Consider the following 27,726-nt stretch of genomic DNA (forward strand, 5'->3'; position numbering starts at 1 on the left):
AAATAAGTTATATTTAATCACTTTGGGGAAAAATAATCAAAGTTTGAAAATGTAATGGAAAAGAATGTCTTTCTTCAATTTTATCTGTAATCTGTAAATTTGTAAGGAAAAAAAAAAGTGTTATCTTATTTTAGTGGGTTTTTTATTCAAATGTGATTACATATGCAACTGGCTGCAGGTGGTCTTTACAAATAATATTTAAAAATATATATTCAAATGTCAACAATATAAAATACTGTATATAATAATTAATATGTTTATAATTATTTATATATATATATATATATATATATATATATATATATATTTATTTTTATTTTTTTTCATGGAAGCAAAACAGGCCATGTGATAACAACCGTATATATTTCTGTTTAAAATTATCACATTTTGCATTGATTTTGTACAACTTGTGTTCTTTGTTTTGTATTTCTAAGGTAGTCAATTTTTAAAAGTAGTTACTTATGCTTAGTCAATATAAATTGTCTCCAGGTTGGTCCTTCCAACTGACATTAAAATATATATTTTTTAATGGATTTCAAGCTTTATGCCCTTTTTTTTTTTTTTTTTTTTTTTACACATTTTAAAGTCATTCACTCCAAATTGTCACCTCCCTCCTAACTGTTGTGTCCTGTACTCAAATGTAATTTGTCATTTCTCTCTCTCCGTAGTTTACCTGCTCACAGATCCGTCCACGTGCTTCCTCCGTCAGCAGAGAGACTTCTGCTGCATCAGCACCGAGTCCACACAGGTCAGATTCACACAGAACCAAACTACCTGAAAACCACCTCAAGTACTCAATGTTACCTGAAATAGTCAACTCATACTTAAATGGAGATATTTCTCCCGTCTAATGGTGATGCAGTTCAATGTACTTCTGCGTTCACAATTAATAGATTTTAAAATATTTAAGTGTGTGTGTGTGTGTGTGTGTGTGTGTGTGTGTGTGTGTGTGTGTGTGTGTGTGTGTCTGCGCGCGCGTGTGTTTTTCACTTGGGTCGTAATGGTTTTGAAAATAAAAAGGTGTAACATGCCTTGTACAAATTGGCATCAAATATTTTCCAGATAGAATATGTTATTGTGATGGTGTGTCTCTTTTCATCTTTAGTTTTTTTGTGGTGGGTGTTTAGGATTAGGGGATGTCCTTAAATCCTCCTTACCCTCCCCTCCAACCCAATCTAAGGGGTACAACAAAGCAATGTTTATTTATTAATCTGAGGACGCTAAAAAGCAGAAGCGTTTTTTTTTTTTTAACGTTTATTGTAATTAACCTTCCCTCCAGGACGGCCGCCTGGTCCTGGCCATGCAGTCGGTTTTCGACGAGTCTCTTCCTCGTCCGAGTGCGGGCGTCGTGCGCGGGGAGATGCTGCCCAGCGCCTGGATGCTGCAGCCGCTCGCACGGGGGGGACGCCAGGTCACCAGGGTGGTCTACCTGCTGCAGGTGAGTGGGGCGGACCTTAACCTTAATAGTATACTGTATATACATAGTATTTATATATATGGTAGAGTGTTTATATGGTATAGTGTGTGTATATAGTATATATTGTACATAGCATGGCTATTTAGTATAGTATCTAAAGTATAGTGTTTATTTATATATATATATATATATATATATATATGATATAGCATATATAGTATGGTATGTATTGTATTGAGTAAAGTGTGTGTGTGTGTGTGTGTGTGTGTGTGTGTGTGTGTGTGTGTGTGTGTGTGTGTGTGTGTGTGTAAAGGAACAAATGGTACCATACCTGCTCTAAAAAATTGCCTAAAATGTCGTTCATCAGAATGAGGGACTGCGTCAAGAACGCGTCATTTCTTTTTGTCTTCTGTCCCTTTCCTCACCTGTCGTCGTCGTCATCCCTCCTCCTCCTCCTCCTCCTCTTCCTCCTCGCCGCCCGCAGGTGGACCTGGGAACTCCATCCTTTCCTCAGAAACACCTGGAGGCCGCGTGCCGGCGACAGGCGTCCGTCATCGCTGACCTGGACGCCCTGCTCCGTCCTAAAAAACACCCCCCGCCGAAATCTGCACCCGCAACGTTATTTACTTGACTATTTTCCACTGTGGTTTAGAGCACTGATGTTAAACTGTTACCTTAAATTGACCTGCAGCTCCTTTTTATATATATATATATATATATATGATTCTATTTTTCAATACGTTACTTGTTTATTTTATATTTGTTTTTTGATTCTTGCTTTTTAACAATCATATTTGTGTTTTTGCCAAAGACGTTGTGGTTTCCACCGCTGTAAGACTAAAGGAAGGATTTCAGGAGAATGTTAACTTGAGACCACTGTACAGTCAGATGTTAGGGGAATCCAAGCGAGCGGATGAGGCTGCGGCTGACTTCAGTAGCGATGCTGGGTTTTTTTTAACCAGGCTCGTTGCAAAGTTTAAAAAGCTATTTATTGGAGAACGCAACAAATAGTGAAGTTTTGACCTTTTAAAGGGGATTGTTCACCATCAGTCACTAGATATGAGTTGCAAAAATATATTTTCGTACACCAGAGATTCCAGCCATATAGGTAATAGATAATACCACTATTATTATAATAATACCACTTCCTGTCCTTTCCCATCACATATAAAATCATATTTTTCCCACTAATGTACTGGATTAAATTGGCCGGTGGAGGAGAGGGTTGTTCCACATTGACCAATTCAGTAACATTTTTCCTCACACTAAATGTCTATGCACCACTCAGTGAGCCTTTCTTTTTTTTTTTTAACACACATGATTTTTCAATTTGCAAATACATAAATAAAAATTAGAACAACAAACAAGAACACCCCCTCGAAAGGCTCTTAAAAACAAAAAATAAAATAAATACAATCGAATAAACATCTCATTGCTGAATATAATAACATAACTAGTCCATAATTATTAATGAAGTACAAAGTGGATTTATGCAAATGGTGAATTTGCATAAAGCGCCGTTCAGGGACTCAGAGTTGGAATACAGTTTTTGTAAGTGACCCTTTCTATTAAAAATAAAAATCTGAATTCTACTTTTAGACAAAGAGGAAACTCTGTATTTAGGATGCGTTCAGCGGGTTTTGTTTTCCCTCTACGGTACACACACATATATCTGTGTCAACTTAGTTAAAAGGGCTTTTAATCTTGTTAATTCTTGTTTTGTTGGGGTTTTTTTTTTTTTTTTTATAAAAGGCTGTATATTTATTTGTCCTCATGTCTTAATGAAGTGTTCTTTCATTTGGGTTTTGTTGTACTTAACAGATCGCAGCACTGTGTTTACAGCTGTTTCTTTTTGCCTTTTCTACTCAAACATTTCTTTGTTGAAGGTTCTCATGGAAAAAAAGGTTTTTGTTTTAAGAGTTTGTTGGTGTTGAAACGATGCTCGCCCGAGTGAATGAAGAAAGAAAGCCATAAATATGAGTCACAGGAGGGAAGAAAAAAGATGAATTTGGGGTATCCCTGGCACGATGAATGAAGGAACACGCAGCTTTTTGTACTGATTAAATTTTTATTTTATTTTATTCTTTATTTTTTAAGTTCTCATTTGCCTATGCAAAAACTCTCGTTATTTATGCTTATTATATTTTATATCAGTTTCTAATTGTATTTTGCTACAAAAGTCCCTCCATGTTGCTATGAATGTGCACTCCAGGCATGTGTTCATGTTATTTTATTTTTTATAAATACACTTGAGATGTTTTAAAGTAAGTTTTGGTTTATCTGTGCGTGGATGTGACAGAATATTTTGCAACCAGAAAAATAAAATGCATATGCCTGCAGGGGAAGTCGACTCGGATAATATTTTACTATAGCGACTCAGAAAATACGTTATACATATTTTATAGACACATTGCTAGCACTGGTCCGTGCTGCTCCCTGATCACTACTGTTCTATAGATCTGTACGCATATATTATTTAATTTATTTATTTTTTTATCTCTTTCTTGATGTTGACATCTGCTGGGGGAAATGGTTTTAATAAAGCCTCACCTCATGTTAGAAATAATGAACATCATTTTTATTGTAGTAATTGAATTCAAATGTATTTTCATATATACATTTAAACAATACATTTAAACAAATTTTAATTTAAATGTTTTGATTCAATAATACATTTAATAATTATCAACTGCTCTTTAATTTGTTGATTTTAACCACATTTCTAAGAATTGTAATGTACTCTGAGCCTTTTTATGTTGTTGTATTTTACTGTATTTTGTTTTTTTGTTTTCATGTGAATGGGGTGCTTGCTCCACTATGGAAGAGGTGACATTGGCATTTGGTGCCCCCACCCTGCCATCTACAGTCTCCCTTCTGGTCTGGAATGCGCCCCCCACCCCCACCCCCACCCCCACCCCCACCCCACCCCACCCACCCTCACCCTCCCACCCCCACCACCACGCGCACCCTTCATTTTTATTTTTAACCCGGGTGGGTCCGGGTCACTCTGGGGAATGAGCGTGGTGTGCGCGCCGCCTGCAGCCCCCTTACCACGGACGCGCTCCAGGCCCAGCAGCAGCAGCCCCGCCGACCGGGACCAGGACCAGGACCAGGAGGACCCGGTTCCAATGGGATTCTAAGTGCTTTATTGGCAGGGACAGGACTCAGGATAAACAGCCCCGGGACAGGACGGGACAGGACCCAGAAGCGAGTGAGTGGGAATTAAGGCATTGGTCCTCTGCCAGATGGTCTCTCGCTGGACCCTGAGTGGAATGATCCGTTTTCCCCTCAGTTTGTTTTTATTCGTGCGGCTGTCACTGGCTTCTGGGGCGGCTCAGTCTGTCGTCCTGCAGGAGGCCGCGCACTTTCTTTAAACTTGGAATGAAAAAAAAAAACCAAAACTTTTGTTTGGGGGGGGAGAAAAAATGTAATCGCTGTGACGAATGCGTTTTGCGTTCAATTTGGGACTCGAAACCCACTTGAGAGCCGTGTCGGGGGCCGCGGGGCCCCGCGCTTATCTCCCTCCACTGGACTTCGGGCGAACGCGCAGAGACGCGGCGCTCCTGACGCGGCGCATGCGCAGGGGAGGGAAAAAAAGAAAAAGAAAGTGCGCTTCTCCACGACGGCGAGCGCGCGTGTTGCCCCCGCGCGCCGGTTGAACTTGATTTGGGGGAACGTCGCTCTTCTCTCAAGCCCTGGTTGTCTGCGTGTCCCCATTCCCGCCGCTCTCTCTACCCCCTTCGGTCTCACAATTAAAAAAAAAAAAATAATAATAATAATAAAAAAGAAATAAAATGGAAAACACGCCGCTCGCTGCTGCGCATGTTCCTTGTCCCCCTTCAAAAGGGCGGAGCGCGCTTCTGGAGGGTCCCGCAGTGTGGATGCGGGCCGTAAACACCCTCCAGGAATAGTTCACTGTGGATCCGCCGTCAGAACCTCTCCCAGGGGCTCGCCGTGCGCCAGCGTTGTACACGGATAGAGTGTGTGGGTGTTTCCCGTGCGGCCAGTTAAAGTGGTAATCCATAGACTCGGGTCGTGTCGGGCGGATTACGCCACAGGTCCCAGAATTCTATCCGATGGACGATGGGGCGTCACTTCCCTGTCTCCAAAATGTGCCTCCTCCTCGACCGATTCATCGCTTTCGTTGTCCCCACGTCACTTAAGGTGGTGGCGATATTTGTTGTTCTTGGTTTGTGAACGTTCCCCCGTATCGACAGTTTGCCGACCACGCTGCCTTCCACTTCTAGTGCATGACGGCGGACCCCGCCACCAATGATGTAAAACACCATAGATGAGCACATGCATAATGCAAATACGCTGAGTGGCTGTTTTTTTATGAAGTGGCAGCTAAATAAAATATCAAATATGGTATTTTATTTTTTTAACAAAATAATGTTACGGATTACCACTTTAATATGCACAAGTATTGATTAATTGATTCGGGTGCAGCCTCTCCGCCATCTCCTCCATCTCCTCCTCCATATTAATCTGTGTGTTTACGTCTCAGATTTACTCTGATCCCCAGTTGTTGCTGCTCCGGTTATACACACACGACTCTGCGGGTCACACATTGTGACCACGCCCTTCTCCCGTTTCATCCTCCCCAAAATACGACCTCACGTCCCATTCTCTGCCCAGTGCTCTGGCCTGGTCTGCTCTGCAGTATATTTTAGCAGAAGAACGGGGACAAGATGTGGATGTTCTTATCTTCTACTATAGTTTAAGGGTAAATTTGCACTGATTACCAGTTTTGACTTTTTAGACATAACATGCAGAGTTAATTCAGTCACAACTTCCATGTCATTATTTTGCAATGTATTTTAAATGTGCCTGGGACTTCCCACCAAGGGTTAGGACCAAGGCTCCCACTTTAAGCAGCCTCCTGTTATATAAATAAAAGCAAGGGGGTATTGAATTAATGAATTATATTATTTTTAATTAATTAAATGAGATTAGTTTGAATTTTTAAAATTATTTATAGTTGATAAAAATGTATTCCATATTATTGTCTATTTTATTTATAATGGTGTTTAATGAGTTGTCTCATACCACTCTACTACCATATACACGGTGATAATATGCCTGGCCAGACATATTCCATTTCATTGTTTGTAAATTTAAGTGAAATTATATTTTAAGAAAAATTTGTTCTTCTTTGATGTATTTAAAAAATGTTTTGCCAAGAATGACTAAGAAAAAATAATCCATAATTGCCTACCATAAACCTGTTCCGTTCATTTAAATAGAGAGAGAGAAAAATAAGCGAAAGACGAGACGTACACATGGAAGTTACAGCAGATGTTTTGCAACAACAAATTACTCTTATTTTAATAATTTCCTTCTTGTTTCTCTTTCTCAAGAGCAACTTGCAATAAGGGGGTGGTTTTGTGACCTGCTCAAGGGCACCCTCTTTCTCACCATCACTCACACCCATTGGTTATAATCCCTTTTTATAATGTAACTTTTAATTATTCACTAAAATATCAGTAGAAAACCATCCGGGATATTGTGGGTTTCACCTCAGAGATACATTTTTTCTTTTGATATTCCTCCTCGTTTACCAAAATGTCAAGTTTGTTTTCCAGTTCTCAAAAGGGTCCGTGGTAGCCAGGGCGTGCTGCAGGGAACAGACATTTTTTAGCGTTTGTACTGGTTTTTGTGGCGTGTGTGTGGAGCAGAGTGGTAGTGGGTTGGCAGCCAGGTTGTGTATGAGGTGATAAGGGGAGTGGGTGGAGCTGATAAGAACCCCTCTGCAGGTCCCTGATACTGAGGAGGAGGACGAGGAGGAGGAGGAGGAGCGGCAGGAGGAGGAGGAGGAGCAGGGAGACCTGAGGGGTGTTACCGCTCTGTATTCGCGCATATTTTGGTCGAGGTGCACAATATTATCCTCACGGTCTGTGCTCTGATGTGGAGCCAGCAGACGGATGTGGTGAGGCTGAGGATGCTGATTTATTCCAACGGCAAACCCAAGATATAAAGTGATTTTTTTATTTCTGTTTTATACTAGAGTTATAGCGCTTAGTTTTCAGTGTGTGCACTTCAGAGCAGCGCCACATGAGGCCTCTCTACTGTGCCTGTTGTCATTTGTATTGTACCTTTATACTACGGTCACACACACACACACACACGCGCAAAGTGAGGACCGAGTAAATACACCTGAAAAGTGCGGACCTGTGTTCCTGGTGCACTTCTAAACCAAAAAAATTAGTGAACTCTGAGACCAGTCCTCACAAATATAGGAACACACACAGACACACACGCCTACACATACATACACACACGCCTACACACACACACACACACACACACACACACACACACACACACACACACACACACACACACACACACACACACACATAATTGTACTGCTATCAAAGTGAGGACCGAGTAAATACACACCTAATAAGTGAGGACCCATGTTTCTGGTGCACTTCTAAACCAAAAAAAATACCCGGAGACCAGTCCTCACAAGTACAGGAAAACAGACACACGCGCAAATTGTAATTGACGTCACCAACGTGTGTTTCCACGGTTTGAAACTCCGTGAGCGGCATCATTTGAGCGGGTGCAGTTTGAGAAGGGGTCTCCCTCCCCCTCGGCGTGATAAGGGAGGCATGCTGCGCCCAGATAGAGCTATCTGAGAGGCTAACCTTCAGCAGCCATTCCACTTACACACACACACACACACACACACACACTGCGCAAGCGGTGGCGGTGGTGGTTGGGCCGACGTGCTGCAGACAAAATGGAGCTTGTGTTTTACAATGTTGGCTGAAATGAAAAGAAAAGTGTGTTAATGTGACCGGCATTTATGATTTCATTTTATTAGGATGTGGTAATAAATAATGGAGGCGTCTGGGTGACGGATTTATTTCTGCTCATTGCTGAGACGGTAAAGTGACATTAAATCCATATTAAATTATTTCTCCTATCTCAGCAGAACTTCCATTTATATGGCCTTTTTGCGGTCTAATTTAGGAACTAAATTTAAAACTCAAATTCATTTCTTCACTAGTTTAACGCTGGACTGGGCGATAATATCGTTATAATATTGATATTGTGACTAGATAACTGCCGACTTTTGGTTATAATATGGTTCGAAATATTGTTGTATAGTTGAATGTTGTCTTTAAAGTGGACATATTATGCTTCTTATTTACATAAGTTAATACGGGTCTCTAAGGTCCTGAAAGCATGTCTTTGAATTTTGTTTTTTGCTGAAAATACCACTCAGGTTATGCATTCTAGCCATTCTAACATGCCTCTGATTCCATCCTGTTCCAAAACAGGCTGTTTTTTGTGGGTGGAGTTCTGTGAGCCAATGGGGATTGAGCATGGCTTCCATGTTCTGTTGTAGTTACACCGTAACCTTCACTGATTTCATCCGTCCAACAAAATCTATTTCTGAACAAATCTTAGGCGAGAAATAAGCAATCCAGTTGCTGAATCTTCACACATTTTAGATCTACAAGGACTAATTTCATTTAATTCCATTCATTTACTTTTCTTCTTTTTTTTAGAAAGGAACACACACATTTTTTTGAAATACTTACATTTCCACCGTCTGCAGTTTCTTCACAGACAGTTGGTATTAATGCCTCTTCCCTTTAAAAGACTTGTTTGTCGAGTTTCGGGGTTCTGATTCTACGGAAGCTCAACGTGATGCACGTGCACCAGCTCTGAAAAAGTTTTGCCCAATAGGTCCCATTGAAGGAGCGTGTGAGCGAATGTGTATTAAATCATATTATCGATGTCAAGGTATTAAGAAAATACATCGTCAGTATCATCCAGCCCTAATCACCTCCATATCTACTTTTCTGGACTGATTTCATTTGGGTTGCCACAATAGCTACAAACCATTGTTCCCCTCCCCATGTTCTCCTTCCAGGCCCTGCCGGTATTCGGGACCCCCGACCAACCCCCCTCTCTACTTCCTCCCGTCGCCTGTTCCTCCGATCCGCCCAGAGCCCTCGCCCCTCGCCGTCCTCCGTGGCCGCCGCCGCCATGACGTCCACCACGGATTTCGACAACGCCGAGATCACGCAGCAGTACAGCCGTGTCAACACCCGCTTCGAGCTGTCGGGCGAGGAGCTGGACAACGACAACAGCTCGGTGCGGCTGTTCGAGCGCTCGCGCATCAAGGCCCTGGCGGGTGAGCAGACCTTTACTGGATAACAGTTAATAGTGGTATTTATTATGTGTCACGGAGCTCATGAAGCGTGTGTTGAGAAAAGGGGAATGAGATTGGTGCTACATCGGGCTCGGTGTTTGAGTCCTTGTCTTCGATTTCCGAGTGCGGCGTTGGGGTTGATCACGGCCACGTTACTAACTCTTCAGAGGTGGTTGCCGAGTTGGCCACTACGCATCAGCTATTGGTTGCCGAGGCCGGCAAAATGTTTTTTGTGATTTTCATGATTTTGTAATTGAGCGATGTCGATTCCACAGTATGAAAATGAAAATCCATATTTCGATATCGTCAATTGTTTGGACAGTGCGAACCAATGTGCCAGGATAAGGATACATTTGAAAAGCGGTCGACAGCGGGGCAACCACACCGCACAAATCTGGTTGGCGGCCATTGTTTGTGGGGCCCTGTTGATGCACATGTCTAAGCCCGGGTCATTACTTCTCATGACCAAGTCCAGTCACGAGTCCTTAAAATCATAGTGGGGTCGTAGTCCTGGACTGGAGTCGTAGTCCTGACTGGAGTCGCAGTCCTGGACTGGAGTCATATTCCTGGACTGGAGTTATAGTCCTGGACTGCAGTCGCAGTCCTGTACTGAAGTCGTAGTCCTGGACTGCAGTCATAGTCCTGGACTGGAGTTGTAGTCCAGGACTACGACTCCGGACTGGAGTCGTAGTCCAGGGCTGGAGTCATAGTCCTGGAATCTAGTCGTAGTCCTGGACTGGAGTTGTAGTCCTGGTCTGGAGTCATAGTCCTGGTCTGGAGTGGTAGTCCTGGTCTGGAGTCGTAGTCCTGGTCTGGAGTCGTAGTCCTGGTCTGGAGTCGTAGTCCTGGTCTGGAGTCGTAGTCCTGGTCTGGAGTCGTAGTCCTGGTCTGGAGTCCTGAAACGCTGCAGCTCAGTGTTGGGATGAACCTGCGGTGGTTCGGCCTCTGATGCGTCTTTGACTTTGGTTGGAAGGCAGAGCTAATGAGCTATAATTGTATTACAATGTTGTGGTTGTCAAAACCTTCCGCCGAGATCACTGTGTGTGTGTGTGTGTGTGTGTGTGTGTGTGTGCGTGTGCGTGTGCGTGTGTGCGTGCGCGCGTGCGTGCGTGCACTTCCCACATTTCCACCCGCTCATCCCGTAACCCCCCCCCCAACCTTGCAGCTCACTGGGATCACTTGTGCATTCCCAGAATGCCCTCTGTCAGAGCGATCTGGACAGCTGCCCTGCCTGTATGCCTCCCATAGCACAAATCCCCGGGATGTCTGGCTGAGCTCGTAAGGCGTGACGCACCTGTGGGACGGCGGCCTTCAGGGTGTGTGGAGCGGGGTTTTAAATAGCGGTGTTTCTGGGACAGACGGAAGCGCTGCAACGTCCCGTTGGCGGCGGGGTAAAATACCAAAATACAAATGAGACCGTGTGGGAAATTAACTTCTGGGTAGTGGAAAGGGTTATGGAGGTGTCTCGATGCTGTATCGGGCACTTTAAGCGAGGAGTGCTTTCATGTGGGTGCTTGCGGTATTGTTAGAGTTGCTGCTCCACTGATGTTTCAGTAATGCAATCAGAGTTTCCTGTCAGAGGGAGGGAGGGAGGGGGAGGGAGAGGGAGAGGGAGGGAGGGAGGGAGGGAGGGAGGGAGGGAGGGAGGGAGGGAGAGAGAGAGAGAGAGAGAGAGAGAGAGAGAGAGAGAGAGAGAGAGAGAGAGAGAGAGAGAGAGAGAGAGAGAGAGAAGAGAGAGAGAGAGAGAGAGAGAGAGAGAGAGAGAGAGAGAGAGAGAGAGAGAGAGAGAGAGAGGCTCTGACATCCAGTGTTGACTTACAGCTCGTGAGCTTGCCAGGATGCAAGCCAGTGTGCTGTTGAACCACATTCCTCTCGGATGCTCCAAGTCTCTCTGCGCGAGCGCGTCCTTCGAGGTCGACACAAGCACGAGGAAGCCACCCGCAGGCGTCGCCCTCCCCTCGTCCCGCGATGTCACATCCGCGTGGGAGTGTAGGGAGGGGGTGAGGTGTGTTGTGGGGGAGTCGGGTGCACGTGGACGCGTGGAGCCAGAGACATATTGTATGCATGGCTTGGGCTCCGGATAAACCACTCTGAGCCGAACTGAAGGCTGCCGGAGCATCACCGCCGCCACAGCAGCAAGGAGAGAGGTGGAGAGAACTGAGAGGAGAGAGAGAGAGAGAGAGAGAGAGAGAGGGAGAGGGAGCGGGAAAGACGGAAGGAGGGAGGGAACAGGAGTGAGCGCGAGGGGGAGCCGGAAAGGAGGACAGTAGAGAGAAGGGAGAGAGAGAGGAGGAGAGACGTGGAGACGCCGAGCTCCAGTCCCAGGCTGCGCGTGGATCGTCAGGCGGGGTCAAGATGAGCAGCCCGTGCCTGCTGCGCGCTGCCCCCATCACCCAGCCCCGGGTTAGGGAGGTCAAGATCAGCCTGAAGGGCAGCGGCCGGGAGGCGAGGGAGGTGGCGGCGGCGGCCCTGCGGACCAAGGAGGCTGCCGCTCGGCCCTACACCGCAGAGAGGGAGGCCCCGGTGCGGGTCGCCCTGAGCAGCAGCGGATCTGGAGGTGGTGGTGGTGGAGGTTCCAGTCGAAGTAAGAGCACGCCACCGGTTCACCGGGCCCAGCGGGGAGGCACCAGGAGGGCGGCGGCGGCGGCGGCGGCTGCTGCGACCGCGAAGGGGGACGGGGGCCGAAGCACCAGGCAGCCAGAGCCGGAACACCACCTGGAGAAGAACGGGACCGTCCTGCACCTCGCTGCCCCGCCGCCGCCGCCCCACCTCCTGCTTTCCCCGACGCCCTCCTCCTCCACCTCCTCCTCGTTCTCGTCCTGCACCCCCAGGCGTCCGCGGCCCGCTCCCCAGCGCCACCACCCTCCCCCGGCGCACCCCCACTCCACCTCCACCACCACCACCTCCTCCGCCGCCGCCTCCTCCTCCTCCTCCTCGGCCAGGAGCATGAGGCGGGCGCGCTGGCTGAGCTTCAGCACCTCCAACATCTGCTTCAACTCCATCCTGGACGGACGCTTCCGGCAGCTGCAAGGTACAAGGTCTGGACGGCGAGGGCGGGGGCTGTCATGGAGGCGGGATGGGTGCGCGTGTGTGCGTGCGTGCGTGTGTGTGTGTGTGTTTGTGTGTGTGTGTGTGTGTGTGTGTGTGTGTGTGTGTGTGTGTGTGTGTGTGTGTGTGTGTGTTTCTCAGACAGCCAAAGTGTTAATCCTCTCCCACCTCACCTCACAGCAGAGAGACGTCTCGCCTTTTTTCCCAGCATCCCCCTCCCTCCCCTTTCCCCAAACCTGTGTATCAGGTGAGAACTTGGTGGAGGGGGCCGGGGGAGGCAGGTGACATGGCTTGGCTGTTATACGGGCGTGTGAAGGATCAGTTCACTGTGGCGGGGGGAAAGGAAGTTGCCGTGCTTCCATGGCGGCAGCAGCCTCCCGTCTATTAAATGTATGGGGTCGCGTTCATTTATTTATTTTCCGGAAGCCGAGGCTATGCCCCAATTGTTCGCCGACTTGGCTGTGAATATTTCATAAAGCCGAGTCCTAAAAAGGTTGTGATGCCCCTCCTCCCGCCTCCGCTCCTCAGCTCCGACCACCACCACCACCACCACCACCACCCGTCTCTAGCTAGTGAGTACTTTAAAACAAGCTCCGTGTTCTTCAGAGCAGTGGTTCTCATCCTTGTTCACATCAAGGACCCTCAGTTTGACACATATTAGGCCACGGACCCCCCATTTCATTGAATACGATTTCAATATTAAATGAATCCCCCAATCCGAGAAGAGTTTTATTGTTCATTGCGATTTGGTCTCAACTTCCACACCTGTCTATACTATAGTTAGGGAGATAACAGTGGAAATAGGCTCACAACAGTCAATATTGCGCCTCATCCAAAGGTCTCGTGAATTAAATAATGAGTTTCAAGTCACAAGTTTCACCATTAATCGTTTTGCCAGGGAACCTCTCGAAGGACCCCCCGGGCGTCCCCGGACCGTCCGTGCGGACCACTGCTTTAGAATGCAAGGGGTCGATCCGATTCATTTTGTTACGTATTCAGCCCGTGTCCACTTCTGAAACATATGAGCGCATTAGTGGCTTATTTATCCATCTTAGTAAACCTTTTTAGTGCGGCCCCGTCCCAAAAATGTACAGCAATCCAGGTTTTTTGGGACCTGTCTTCCGGTTGTGTGTTTTAAGGGAGGAGGCTGTCTGTCACTATGGATTTTTGTTTTGCTTGCAACCATGCGATCCAACTCCCTGATGACGGGAGTGCATTAGTGAGAGGAGGGAAAGCGGAGAGAATGCCAGCGAGGAAGAGGAGGAGGAGAAGGAGAAGAAGGGGAAACTTACGACTTTCTTTTTTCCTCGCTCTGGTAGATTTCCAGTATCGACTGATTCTAAAGGGAGCCGAGCTGCAGTAAGTGATATGTGGGGAAGTCGGCTCCGAGGAGCGTATTGACCTTCCAGCGGCCGACCCGCGCGGCGTTATTTATACCGGTATAAACCCCTTGCTTCGTTTTGGATTCGTCAAGGACGGCCTTTACCTGCATCAGTCACGACGGCGGCGGCAGAACAACGTCGCAGGGCGGAGGAGGAGATGGAGCGATGGAGCGATGGAGAAGGAGGGAAAACCTCGTGTTCCCCAACAGCAATGGGCTTTCACCGCTCAGCCCCCGCGCCCGTCTCCTGATCGCAACTTCAGAATTCAAAATGCTCTCTGGCGTTCCAAGTCGACCGTTTGTCCGTCACCGTTTGATCTATTTCAGACACTTTTCATCTGCACAGAATATTAAGTCTCCTTTTTTTTCTGCTCGTTTTTTTTGTTTTTTTTTGCAGCTTGTGAGGTCTTCAAATCATCAACTTTCCTAATATCCCATGAAGCAAAATACTGTCAACACAATATCAACACCGGGTTTTGTTTGCATAACGTTTTTATTGTGTTGTTGTAGTGTAGTGTGTACCCAACACAGTACACACATTATTCTCCTTCAACAACATATTAATGTTAATGTTAATGTAAACAATGTCAACGTGGCACTTTGACGCTACGCCATAATGTTCAGACGGAGAAGGAGCTCGGCTTTATAGATTTTTGGATTCACTCCCGACGCGTCCACTCCCCTCTGATAAATCACTCTGTAAACAAAGGCAGTTTGAGTTTCGGGGGCTGGCGTTAATGCTCCAACTACAGACAGAAACAATAGACTGATGTAAATATCACAATAGCTCAATGTCAAACTTGACATTTTGGGGATGACTTTTTGCGCTGGCGTGAGATATTTACGCACAGGAAATATCTGAGACTCGATCGTTAGTAATGTGGATATTGTGACCACCACACTGGTGGACTGGTGGGCTGGTGCACTAGTCAACCGATAGACTGGATGACTGGTAGACAGGCAGACTGGTTCACCAGTAGATTGGTAGACAGGTAGCCTGGTAGAGTGGTGGAGTGATGGACTGGTGGCCTGGTAGACTGGTGCACAGAGAGTTGAACTGATGGAATGGTAGAGTGGTGGACTGGTAGAGTGGTGGCCTGGTAGAATGGTTGAATATTAGACTGGTAGACTGGTGGACAGAGAGTTGAAGTGGTGGACTGATAGACTGGTAGAATGGTAGACTGGTAGAGTGGTGGACTGGTGATGTGGTGGACTGGTGGCCTGGTAGACAGGTGCACAGAGAGTTGAACTGGTGGACTGATAGAATGGTAGAATGGTAGACTCGTACAATGGTAGACTGGTAGACTCGTATACTGGTGGAGTGGTGGACTGGAAGACTGGTGGACTGGTGGACAGAGAGTTGAACTGGTAGACTGGTAGAATCGTAAAGTGGTAGAATGGCGGACTAGTAGAATGGTAAACTCATAGTATGGTCGACTGGTAGCTTGGTAGACTGGTGGAGTGGTGGACTGGTAGACTGGTGGACCGGTGGACTGGTGGACAGAGAGTTGAACTGGTGGACTGGTAGACTGGTAGAGTGGCGGACTGGTAGACTGGTAGAATGGTAGACTGTTGGACTGGCAGACGGTTGGACTGGGCCTCTAACCAAGGATCAGTGTCTCTCCGGTAGGCCGTTGCACTGTAACCACGGCTCTGCCATGACTCAGACTGGGTGGTGGTGATGGTGGGCGGTGGGGTGGTGCTCTGGTTCCACTGGGACCACTGGAACCCTGTCCAGTAAAAGCTGACTATGGGAAAAGTGGATGTGGCGGTATACAGGGAAAATCCATCAGCATGAATAAGTGATGGGGGCTGTCGCTGGAGTCAAAGAGCGGATGGGAGATCACTAAGTGGAGAGCGTGTGGAACACAGGAGAGTTTAGTTCTCCACCCGCTGATACCAGGCCGTCCAGAGAGGGAGGCAGGAGTCCAGGTGCTGGTCATGGGGGAATAAAACACAGGGGGAAGTTGTGTTTCAAAGATAGTGTAGTTTCTTGATGAATGTGATGTGTTGATGAATGTAGGAGTGACCGCTGACGCTGACATGATGAAAATAATAGTTTTATTACACAAATCAGCATCAAACCAGACTTGCCTAGGACTTCCAGGAGAGACCCGAGCCGGGTGGAATCTCTCCCAAGCAGCACTCGGCACTCGCTTTTAAAGCTGTACAGAGATAACATACCACATCTAGTTCCAACCCATAGGTGCTCGCTCAGCCTCTGTCTTGCTATAAATCTAAACATTTCCTCCTCTGGCCAGGATGGAAGAATCAACAAAATTCCTCTCCCATAGGGCCTCTGAATAGACCCGTTGTTATTTTCATTCTCCGTATGACATAGAAGCAATAAATCTAATAGTAACATACATTGCTATTATTCCCGCACTATATCTCAGCTTTGGGAGCTCAGTGACTTATTCACTGCAAACCTTCCAGACACCTCAGTAGGAAAAATCCAATTTTGCTGTTACAGAAGCAAATGCTTAACTCTGCATCAACGCTGAATCCTATCTTATCCTTTACCTCCTATCTTTTCTTTACTATTTTTGTATATCATAAATCAGGTGTTCTCAACCTCTTGTAACTTAAGTCCCACTTTTGATTGTTAAAAAACATTCAGAGGAGCACCTTCCCAAATATATGAGAAATAAAACACAACATGACAACAAAGGAGAAAATAATAAACTGGGCTGGAAATATGTGTTATGCCACTGTCAGCTGTAATGACCAAAATAAATATTCTGCTTACCCTCAGTGAGACACTTGGGCTTGCTTATGGGAAATAATGAGATCAAGTCGATGGATGGTTTTAGCGCCTCATTTGACAGGATTTCACAACATTCGACACACTGTGCTTTTGGCTCAGCATCACTGCCTGCCATTATGAATCCAAATTTAATATATTCAGGGTCATATTTCCTCTGGGTTGTCTCCCACATCACCTTTTTGTTTGAAAAACTGATCCATTTTGTGTGACTGCATCCCTCTGCATCCGAGGGCATGCGCATTGACTTCTGTGCATTGGATAAAAAGCACTAAACGTGAGCATTTCTCAGTCATTTTTATATTCAAGGGTTTATGATCTATGTATTTGTATTTGTTTACACAGGCCAGTCTTGCCCGTTCCGATAGTGGCGGCGACGTTGACCTGCAATCCAAATGCCAATCGTTTGCGAACGCCCCAGCACTACAGTAGAAGCAGCATGGAGTATCCATGCTGCCGGTGCGCGCTGCGGTCCCTCGGCGGCGGGGCGGTGCTGGGGTGGCTTGGAGCCCGGCCGGGGAACGTGGGGGTTCTCCGCTGTGCTCCCCGTGGAGCGTCGACCCGGCGTCCTGTTCACATCAGAGCCGATCGGCGGGGGAGCCGATAAAAAAACGTGGCTGTTGCAGGGCCATTTGACCTGAAACCAGGGTTTTTACTTTCCCACTGGTTACAAATGCCGGATGTTAGTGGGTGTTACCGGGTTTTCGGTGCAGTAGGAAAGTGTGTCATTACATTTGTGCGTTCCCTTTCTTCACCCAGACCCAGCAGAATAATTTTTGACTTTAGGACTGGTTCAGTGCTACCTTAGGATATTAGGACGTTTCTGTAAGAGTCAAATTCTAAAATACAGTTCATCTTCCTAAGCTGAGATAAGGTAGGATTTCTGTCCACCCTGATTCGCAACCCATGGCTGTGTCCGCCGTTTTTAACATTTACTCCGATCGGAACAAGAGTGGCAGCTGCTTAAAGCAACACACGAAGCAGAGAGTAAGGTGTCCACTGTAGAAGATTGTGATAAACAGACACAAGTGTCCCTGTTCCCTCTCCTTCACGACTGCCGTTGATTCCATCTGAGACAGTGTTTCCCAAGCCGTTGTTGGCCAGACCCTCGAAAGGGGGTCACCAGGGGGTGTTGCTAGGCCTCGGGCGCTTTGAGGCATATGTTTTCTAACGGTCAAAGATTGGTAAAAAAAAAAATCCACACGAGCATTGTTCATAAATAACTCTGACTCTGTTATAATGTGTTGCTCCCTCTACCGCGAGAAGAGAACCAATTCAGAAAACTAAAATTGGCCGTGGACCGCTGATAAATACATGGAATAGAAAAATGTATTCCATGCTTTAGATACTGCTGACTCAGGATGAACCAGGTTTGATTTATGAAGTTTAGTTTAGTGGGGTGTGTACATGAGGGTGTTGTTGTGCGCAGGTTATGCTCATCAGTGGAGAAGGCTGAGTGGGACGTAGAACTCTCCCCCCAAAACAGCACAACTCTCTACCTCTCCCACGCTTCCCGAACCGTCCCTGAGCATCAGCATCACCGTAAACAGTGTCTTTCTTTTCCATATTGTACAACAGAACCGTGTTTGCGTTTGGAGATGGAACGCCAACTGGGAACTTACCACTCTGCTGCAGCTTCTCACTCTGGCCAGTGGGGAAAAGTCTATAGCTGTAAAACACGCTCCCACGTGTCGAGGTGTATTTTTGAAACTTTTATTTTTTTAAGAAACAGCAATTTCATATTTTATTAAAAATTGATTTTTGCAATTGCCACAGTACATCCAAAGTGCAACTTTGGCTACAGCAGGTTGCCAGTAGGAAGCGGCTCGGCCTCCTCTTTCTAGTCTGTTAATGTTTTTTTTTTGTTGTTTTTTTTTTTTTTTCCATAAAATCTCGATTTAAACTGTGATTATATTGTCAGCTTCTTGGTTGTTTTTTTTTGGTTTGTTTTTTTTGTTTTGTTTTTTTTCAAAAAGGAGATTCATCGTGTTACAGTTCTCTCACAGCCAGAAGGCATATGTTTCCTCAAGTCGAAGATTGGTTAAAAAATGACATTAGTTTTAGGAAGCAGCGTAACATCCTGTTTTCTAGTCTGTTATGCTTTTTTAAAATTGAATTTAAAAATGTTTTTTCAAAAAGAGTCAGTGAAACCCTGAATAACCATTTTTTGGTGTTGCATATAAAAATGTATATTGTGTGCTTCTTGTTTTAAAAAAGGAGATTCAATGGGTTGTTTTTTTTTAAAAGGCGTTCATTTAAAGTTTATTTAAGCAGAGTGACCCGGTCGGGGCTCAGCACATGCTCTCGATGCTGCACCCCAAATAACTCAGGAAGCATTTGTCACGCATTTCTAGCCCGGCTCTCGCTCCATGTAGCTTCTATCTGTGCTCCATGCCACGTACAGGCACCTTCGGAAGCCATATGGAAATATAACTTCATAAGGTTATTTTCATACTTTTATTTGATTTTGATTAAGAATTTGTCATGGTGGGGATTGGTGCGTTTCTACAGATGATTAGCATTTTAAAAACGTCACACTCTGACCTGAACTGCTGCGCGTACGGGTTGCACTCATGAAAGTTGTGGCATCTCGCAGTGAAACACGCCAGGGAAATACGTCCTTTCTCACTGGAAAAATACACACCCAAGTCACAGCGACTCGCCCTCACGGGATTACAAAACACCGGGCAAACACAAAAAAAACACACCGACTACATATCGGGGCCGCGCTGCGCACGTAAGTGACTCAGTTGCAGCCCTGAAGTTCCGCCCCGCTGAGCGACTCGCTGTTCGCTGTTTTATAAATTACACGTGTCGTGTGTCCAAATTGCACCAAATTTGACACTGCACGCTTGGGTCCCCAGCAATACACCCAGTGCTTAATTTGTAAATCAGGAGGTGCCAGGACACACAGAGGTTGCCGATCTGGTGGGTTTAAGGGAGAAATAAAAGTCACGGAACGTATGCGCGGAACGCACTAAGGCTGCCATGCGTGACGCGGCACAGCGCGCACAGGGCTTTTTTTGCTTTGTCCAATTAGGAAACGTAAATAAAAAATAATAGGCCTGCCCATTGAAAGTCGACGAGCAGCTTACAAAATGTACAGGGATAACATTTAAATGCGGACTTATAAATAAGGGGAATCGTAAATCTATTTTTATTTATTTTTATATGTATATGTGAATCTTCCACGTCCGGACATGGACACAGCCTGTTCCTTTAAATAAAACAACTTGAAACAGTTTGGGGACGGGGCACAACTCGAAGACTCGTTAAGATTATTTTCCGCGCATTACGCATGGAGAGGGTGTGATCGGGCAGAGAGTCCCAGAGAAAGTGTCCCCGTTACGCACGGTTTCGTTCGGTACCGGTCCACACGCACATGTTTGCCACAGCTCCACAGCTTGTTCGGAGGTGCCCGATCCAATAAAATAGGTGCCGGTCCCCGTCTGGGAGGTCCCGGGAACATGTTCCAGCAGGATAAGGCACAAATGAAGCCCTGAATACACCCACCAAGTGTGAAGTAGATCAGATGAACGGTTGTAGAGATAATCAAAGGACATAAATACATACACACATACACACATACATACATACATACATACATACATACATACATACATACATACATACATACATACATACATACATATACAGACAGACAGAGATTGGACAAACAGACAGATGAACAGACAGCGCTTGGACAGATAGACAGAGGTTGGACAGACAGACAGAGATTGGACAGACAGACAGACAGAGACTGGACTGACAGAGATTCCTTCCCTTATAATTAGATAAGTCTGAAAAAAAAAAAGGTAATTTATATCACGTTAAGACAGAAACACACACCTGGAAAATGAAACGGTGGCTGCTATGAAAAGAGGGAGCGATTGACTGAGAGGGATCGTACGTAAATGCACTCTGAAGCGCAACTACGTATTCTAAATGGAATTATAGAATAAAGAGATTATCGCCGTGGCATCCCAACATCACTTTGCCATGTTTTACCGTAGTTCTGGGGCTCACCGGGTTCGCCTTCGTCTGCATCGGCAAATCGGCTCCGATGAGTCGTTCGCCTTTGTCACCGGATACGCTCGGGATTCTCGAGTCTGGGCGGGAACGGCGAGGAGGGCCGCGGATCTTTCCGCCTGGTTGGGTCCTGGAACGGTGAGGTGCCGCTGCCGCGCTCAGCAGGGGTTATTCCGGGCTTGTCGCGTGGTGGTTTGGTGGCGCGTCGGCAACTTCGGGGAGATCAGGTGCGTTTGTCCGACGCAGTAAAAAGTCACTTGTTCCAAAGGGGTTATACAAGCCGGAAGGAGGGATCTTTAAGCGGTGGTTCCTCCAATCAGGTTCTAGGGGAGGAAAAAGGGGGAAAAGCTTTGAAGGTACGATGTGTGCCTGAGGGTCTCTGTGACGCGGCTCCATCACGGTTTGGAAAACTGGTTTTAAGAGAACAAAGAGGAAGACAGGTAGATTTGCCATCTCGCCAGGTAGATGGAAGGGAGGTCCCTTCAGGTAAGAGTCACGGTCGTGAGAGAGAGAGAGAGATCCTTGGGAGCAAAGGAACTTACGAACGGTTCTGTTCCGGGGTTTTTATACCCTCCGAGTGGGCGGAACCGGAAGAGACCTCCCCCGACGGCCGTGGGTCGGCGTAGTTGTCGCAAGACTTTGGCGTCAACCCGCTGTTGGGAAGGGGCATTCCCCTTTCTTTGTGGTGTTTTCACAATCCTATCTACGTAGGTGTTTTCTAATTTTCTCTAGCTTTTCTACTGTGTATTCTTACGATCCGTCTCATTCAACCCTTAATATCGCTATTCAATTTGTGTTTGTCAAGTAAAACTTGAAAATAAAAAGAATACAAAATCACATGTAAATAGATCTCTGAAATGCAGGAGGCAACATTACAAAAGTAATTAAATCTTTGGAATGCAAGAACATAAACACATACGAAAATTACAATTGTGGGATGCAAGAAGAAAAATTGTACACATCAAGTCTGTTAACTGCACGGATAAAATTGCACACGCAATGAATCTTTGAAATGCGAGAGGATGAATGTGTTGTATAAGTTTTAAATCTGGGTTTGGAGTAACACCAACGTATACCTTTGTCATTATACATCTCCCAAAGTGATGTATTGTTCTTTGCACAACCACCGAAGGAAAAATGTTCAAGTGGTCACACATTGATTAAGACACATTTTCAGTCCGATCTCCTTCCTTGGGAAAAAGAGTTCAGGCGATCCAGCCATTTTGGCTGAATGAACAGCAAGGGTTTGGGTTCAGGAGACAAAGGCCAGAGAGATGGCTGTGTCTGCTCTCTTGGCCAGCTCCAGCTGTTAAATTGGTTTGATCGTCCAAGATCATCGTCTCACTGTGGGTGTCAGAGGGAGGGCAGCATATTCCACACCACTCCAAAGTCCACACCACACTGTATATACTGTATATACTGTATATACTTTATATCATATCTATCTATCTATCTATCTATCTATCTATCTATCTATCTATCTATCACTCTCTCTCTCCTTCTCTTCCTATTACTGGTTTCCTCACTCTTTCTTTTACGGCTTCTCTATCTTTCTTCTGTGTCCTTTTCATATTTAACTTCCACTTCCTCCCTCCCACCCTCTTTCCTCATCCAACCTCATCTGTTTGTTTTTTTCTATTTCTTCTCTCCGTCCAGGCGCCACGCTTTCTCTTCTCTCTCACCCCCCCCCTCTCTCTCCCTCTTTCTTTTCACGGTTTCTCCACCTTTCTCTTTCTTCCCCGTCCTTTTCTCCATTTATTTCTCTCTCTCCCCCCCCCCCCCCCTCCTCTCTCTCTCCTTCTCTGCCTGTTCCCAGCCTGTTTTCCCATCAGCCTCGGGGGCTGAATCATTTATAGCTGCAGTCGTTCAGGTTCGGGATCAGGAGGAACGAGGCTCCGACGGGGCAACACACACGGAGACGCGCGGAACAAGACGGGGACGCTGTTGGGGGGGACGGGGTTAATATTTCATGAAATTACTTTGAGTTATACGTGTGTGTGTGTGTGTGTGTGTGTGTGTGTGTGCGTGTGCGTGCTTGTAAACCCAGACCCTAAAGAAGCAGGCAGCGTATGGAGACGACGCCTGTGTGTGTGCGTGTGCGTGTGTGTGTGTGTGTGTGTGTGTTGTTGATGAAAAGTTTTGAGATCCGGCTCTTTACGAGTGATTTGGCACAAAAATTTATTCAATTTGTCCGACAAACTCTGTTTGTTTGATTCAGTCGACGCAACGAGTCGGAAGAGTCGGTTCGCGTCTGAGTCGTGAATGTATTTCTCACATGAATGATCTAATTCTGTCAAAATGATGTATTTAGGAAAAGCAAAGTGTTAATCAGTCACATTCAATACGAATGATGCCAAATGCCTTGACCTTGTTTCCACATTCGTTTAATCCTCAGGAATCCTTTGACTGCACTTACAGGGTTTTTTTTTGTTTGTTTTTTTGCCGGAGTGACTCACGACTCCGAGTCATTTAAAAGATTTGTTCAAATTGAAGGATTCGTCCGCGAGTCTTGAACTAGGCTGTGTTCTGGGAATTGTGCTGCTCTGCTTGTCCCATATTCCTGTAATATACTTTGGATGCATGTATCTGGGCAGTTTTATTCTAAATGGAGACATTCACCCTCCGAGAAAGAAAACTTTGTTCTTGGCCTATGAAACATGCTCCGTGTATCAAGTCAACCTTAAACCTTATTAAATATCTGTGCTCTCGACGTCATCGTTCAAACTCCCGAGTTCCCTTCCCTAAACTCCACTTTTAATGCAGAGGAGACATCAAATTCCCTGTCGTGTTCTCGCATCTCCGTCCACACGAAATATTGATGACGCTCCGCTGACTGGACTGACCCAGATATCCCAGCATGCATTTCCCCCATGACGTAAATGACCGTGGGGAAACCCGATGGGTTGCTCCCAAGACGGAACATGGGGACCTAGATTTTAAAAACACGTGTCAGTTGTTAAGTTCAGTTGGCACCATCAATTTGAGATGCCTGGTCTCATGCTTTATGACCTTTAAGAGAAGGTAAATAGTAAATACAAAATATTTGTTATTGAATTTAGATTGAAAGACCAAGACCAGGATAAATGCAAAGTGTTTTGGAATAAAGACCTTCATATTACCTTCTGCTTGGAGATTATTATTATTATTTTTAATCCTTAATCCATCATGGGGCCTTTCCGCTCGGCATATTTCTCCTCAACACCCAGATCCATGCACTGGAGTCGCAGATGGAGACGACAGAGCACGAGGTCATTTTCCCATTATTTTGGACTGAGGCCGGAAAAATGGAGAGGTCTAGGACTGAAGCACATATAATGTAGATGAACAACAGAACGAACCAGATTGAACCTCCCAATACGGAGCTTTCTTCGTCCATAAATCAGTGGAGAACAACGGCGCCAGCAAACCAACAAAGGCAGACAATTTGCCCGGGGCACGCTAAAAAAACCCCTCCAAAATAAAACAGAGAAATCAGCTAATCAAACAGAGTGCCGGAGCAGAGCTTGACTGGGGAACAGTCAGAGACGCTTCTTGGCATCGATATCTCATCAAGCTTGGAGCTGGGAGCTGGGAACAGGGGAGGTCAAACGGAGCGACCGCCAGGCGATAAACCATCTGCGCTCCCACCTGGAGAAAAGGGCTGAACATCATTTGGAACCGCCCGGCCTGGTTCACGGGGGTGAGAGAGTCACCGGGGAAGTGTCCCCCATTACGCACGGTTTCCACATCGTTCCATACGCACTTGCTTCGTCCCACAGGGAGACGTTAAAAACAAACAAACACACTGATCTGGCACGCCAGTCGCAGGGGCATCACAGGTGCCGTCGTCTGCGCCCCCCGGGGTGCCGCCCCGAAATCAAAGCAATCGACGAGCAACCGGTAAATCCTAACCCACCCATCCCCATGCACACACACAGGCGAGAGCCTCTGTCATGACATGTGTCCACCTGCTCCCGGCTTGTTACATGGTGCCACTCTCCACAATAAGCTGGTGCCTATGCAACATCTCTGCCTGTGTCTCTGTGATGGAGGGCCCTTAAAGCGCCAGCCGGGTGGCGTGTGGCAGGCTGAACAGCCACATCCCCGCACATCTCCTGCTTCTCCGCTGGTTATCATTTGTTTTCTGGTCGGTGTTCCCGTGCCGTGCCCTGAAATTTGTTTGTTTTCGCCGCGGAGGAGGATTTACAGGGTGAGTCCTGAGCCCCGACCCGGCGAAGCGTCTCAACTGGCGCTCCCAAAGTTCCTCTGCGCTCCTGACACAGGCACACAAGCCCACCCAGAGCTGGGGTGTTTTAGTTGTTAACTTGTATTTGACATATTTACATGCATTCACATACAGTTTGTGGTTTGATGATAACAGGCATTTTTTTTTTTCAGACATCAAATTGTACGAAATCTCACCTTACATTTATTTTGTGAATAATAATTGGTAAAATATTTGTTTTAAAGTCTTGCGGGAAACGTCTTTTTCCACTGCAAGGCGCCATGAGGTTGCTGCGGACTGGAAATGGGCGTCGTCAATGTCAAAAATCAATATTTAGTTTCATATTCAGTTGAGGTCATCACAAACAGTTTTGATACCATGACACACCCTGTCCAGGAACCACATTGAAGATATTTATATTCCATTATTTCTATATTCCATTTCTATATTCCATTCTATTATTTTTTCCATTTTTCCAGATTAAATGTTTCCATTTTCTATATGCCATTATTCCATTATTCCGTTATTCCATTTTTCAATCTTAAATTTTTCCATTTTTCTATATTCTATTACTTTATTTTTCCTTCTTCAATTTTTCAATTATTAAATTTTTTCCATTCCTCTATATTCCATTTTTTAATTTGTCTAGATGCCGGTGATCTTCAAGGTGGGGGCCGACAGCGACAATCTTTCACATTTTCAGTTAAAGAAACACAAAGCACTCATATTTACCAAGTAATACTAGAACCATGTAGCTCATATTTGTACAAATGCAGGTCTCTTCATATTAAGGATCCCATTTGATAGTTTCTACATGAATCTCTCACAAGACATGAGAATCTTATACAATTTTATAATGTGCAATGTTTATAATGTTTAATGTGCTTTACGTGAGATTAAAAAAATACAAACAAAGGCAAATAAAACAACATATGATATGGAAAAAAAAAATCTATTATTTATAATCTATCAAACAGGAACATTTAGGATCTATTTTTGCTCACTTTTAGCTTCTTTCAGCATCGATGGAACACTGAGCTGAACGCAGCTTCACCAAACTTATTTCAAGTGTAGGGTCTGGGGATCGTTGGAGCTCATTCTGAAGGCTCCTTGGCACGAGAGGAACCCTCAATGTCATTTTTAAAATGTATTTTCTATTTTATTTTTATTTTTTTGTCAGATGAGCGCGAGGCGGTGCAGAAGAAGACCTTCACTAAGTGGGTCAACTCCATCCTCTCCCGAGTCGGCTGCCGCATCTCAGACCTTTACCTGGACCTTCGAGACGGCCGTATGCTCATCAAGCTGCTGGAGGTCCTGTCGGGGGAGAAGCTGGTACGTGTACGGTTGTGGTGCGTGCGTGCGTGCGTGCGTGCGTGCGTGCGTGCGTGCGTGCGTGCGTGCGTGCGTGTTTGTGCACAGTGGCAGTCCTGGCTCATTTGGTGCCCTGGACGAGATCATGAAGAGCCCCCAATGGAATAAGCCATGTGAAACAAAAAGCCCTGGTGCTAAGCATCTCTCTCTCTCTCTCTCTCTTTGCCCCACCCCACCCAGCCGAAGCCCACCAGGGGTCGTATGCGGATCCACTGTCTGGAAAACGTGGACAAGGCGCTGCAGTTCCTCAAGGAGCAGCGTGTCCACCTGGAGAACATGGGATCCCACGACATCGTCGACGGCAACCACCGCCTCATCCTCGGCCTCATCTGGACCATCATCCTGCGTTTCCAGGTAAGACATGGACCACCGTAAAAAATGTATGTAAAACATGGATCCTCGTTTTCAAATGTTGGTAAACTATGGACCCCCGTTGAAAAGTTAAGGTAAATACGGACCCTCGTTTTAGAGTATAAGTAAAATATGGACCCCCGTTTTAATCGAAGTTTCGGTAAGTAGGGATCCTTCTTTTAAAGTTTAGGTAAACTATAGACCCGTGTTTGAAAATGTAGGTAAATATGGACCGTTGTTTTAAAGTTTAGGTAAACTATGGATGCCTGGTTGAAAATTTAGGTAAATATTGACCCTTGTTTTAGAGTTTAGGTAAACTATGGAGCCCGATGGACAGTTGTTTACAGTGAATTTGAACCAAGGGCTCATTTACACTAACATTATATTAGAGACCTGCGAACTGCTCACCGGGGGAAATTTAAATTCAAAGCACACCTGTCCTGAAATTTTTTCTTTGAAATGAGAATTTAGTCCTATTTGCACTAGACAAATACATTCTTGAGACACGTAGGGATTGGCGGCAATTGACTGAGGTTGTCAGGGATATTAATTATTTCCAAGTAAATATTCCACCTCAAATTTGCTGACTGTGATGCGTCCAATACTGGGATCTTATGAAGGTTTTAGTCCCACTCGACAGTCGTAATTGTTGTAATTTGGGAGTGCAATTAGATTTCTTTTTTGCCAAGGAATTACTGCACACTGCTGAGATTTACTTCACTTATTTCTGTAGATTGTAGATTGTGGTGTTTGTCTCTTTTTCTACCAAATTTTAGGGACATAACTCTGCATCCACCATCTACAATAAAGTGCACAAAATTAATATTTTTAGCTATTTAGTATAGCATGGAGTGATGGCATCAATCTCTCCATGGTCTTATACAATTTGAAATTATACTTGTTTATATGTCTTCTTAAATAAATCAATATTAATTTATATCATTTATATTCATTTATTCATTTATTATTAAATATAGTATTACAAATT

General features: G+C 45.5%; 2 protein-coding genes across 2 annotated transcripts in view; both read left to right on the forward strand.

Annotated features, from left to right (window-relative positions):
- The window catches only part of stard9 (StAR-related lipid transfer (START) domain containing 9), a 55,792-nt gene extending 52,030 nt beyond the window's left edge, over positions 1-3,762 (forward strand). Inside the window, exons 30-32 of the mRNA XM_080012728.1 lie at positions 669-748; positions 1,280-1,438; positions 1,902-3,762. Coding sequence (XP_079868854.1) covers positions 669-748; positions 1,280-1,438; positions 1,902-2,048 — 386 coding nt within the window. The 3' untranslated portion in view covers positions 2,049-3,762. The remainder of the gene's footprint in view (positions 1-668; positions 749-1,279; positions 1,439-1,901) is intronic.
- Positions 3,763-4,482: 720 nt separating this feature from the next.
- The window catches only part of sptb (spectrin, beta, erythrocytic), a 61,743-nt gene continuing 38,499 nt past the window's right edge, over positions 4,483-27,726 (forward strand). Inside the window, exons 1-4 of the mRNA XM_080012504.1 lie at positions 4,483-4,628; positions 9,309-9,572; positions 26,197-26,348; positions 26,568-26,741. Coding sequence (XP_079868630.1) covers positions 9,425-9,572; positions 26,197-26,348; positions 26,568-26,741 — 474 coding nt within the window. The 5' untranslated portion in view covers positions 4,483-4,628; positions 9,309-9,424. The remainder of the gene's footprint in view (positions 4,629-9,308; positions 9,573-26,196; positions 26,349-26,567; positions 26,742-27,726) is intronic.

Source organism: Zeus faber (assembly GCF_960531495.2).
Source record: "Zeus faber genome assembly, chromosome: 13".
Taxonomy (NCBI): Eukaryota; Metazoa; Chordata; class Actinopteri; order Zeiformes; family Zeidae; genus Zeus; species Zeus faber.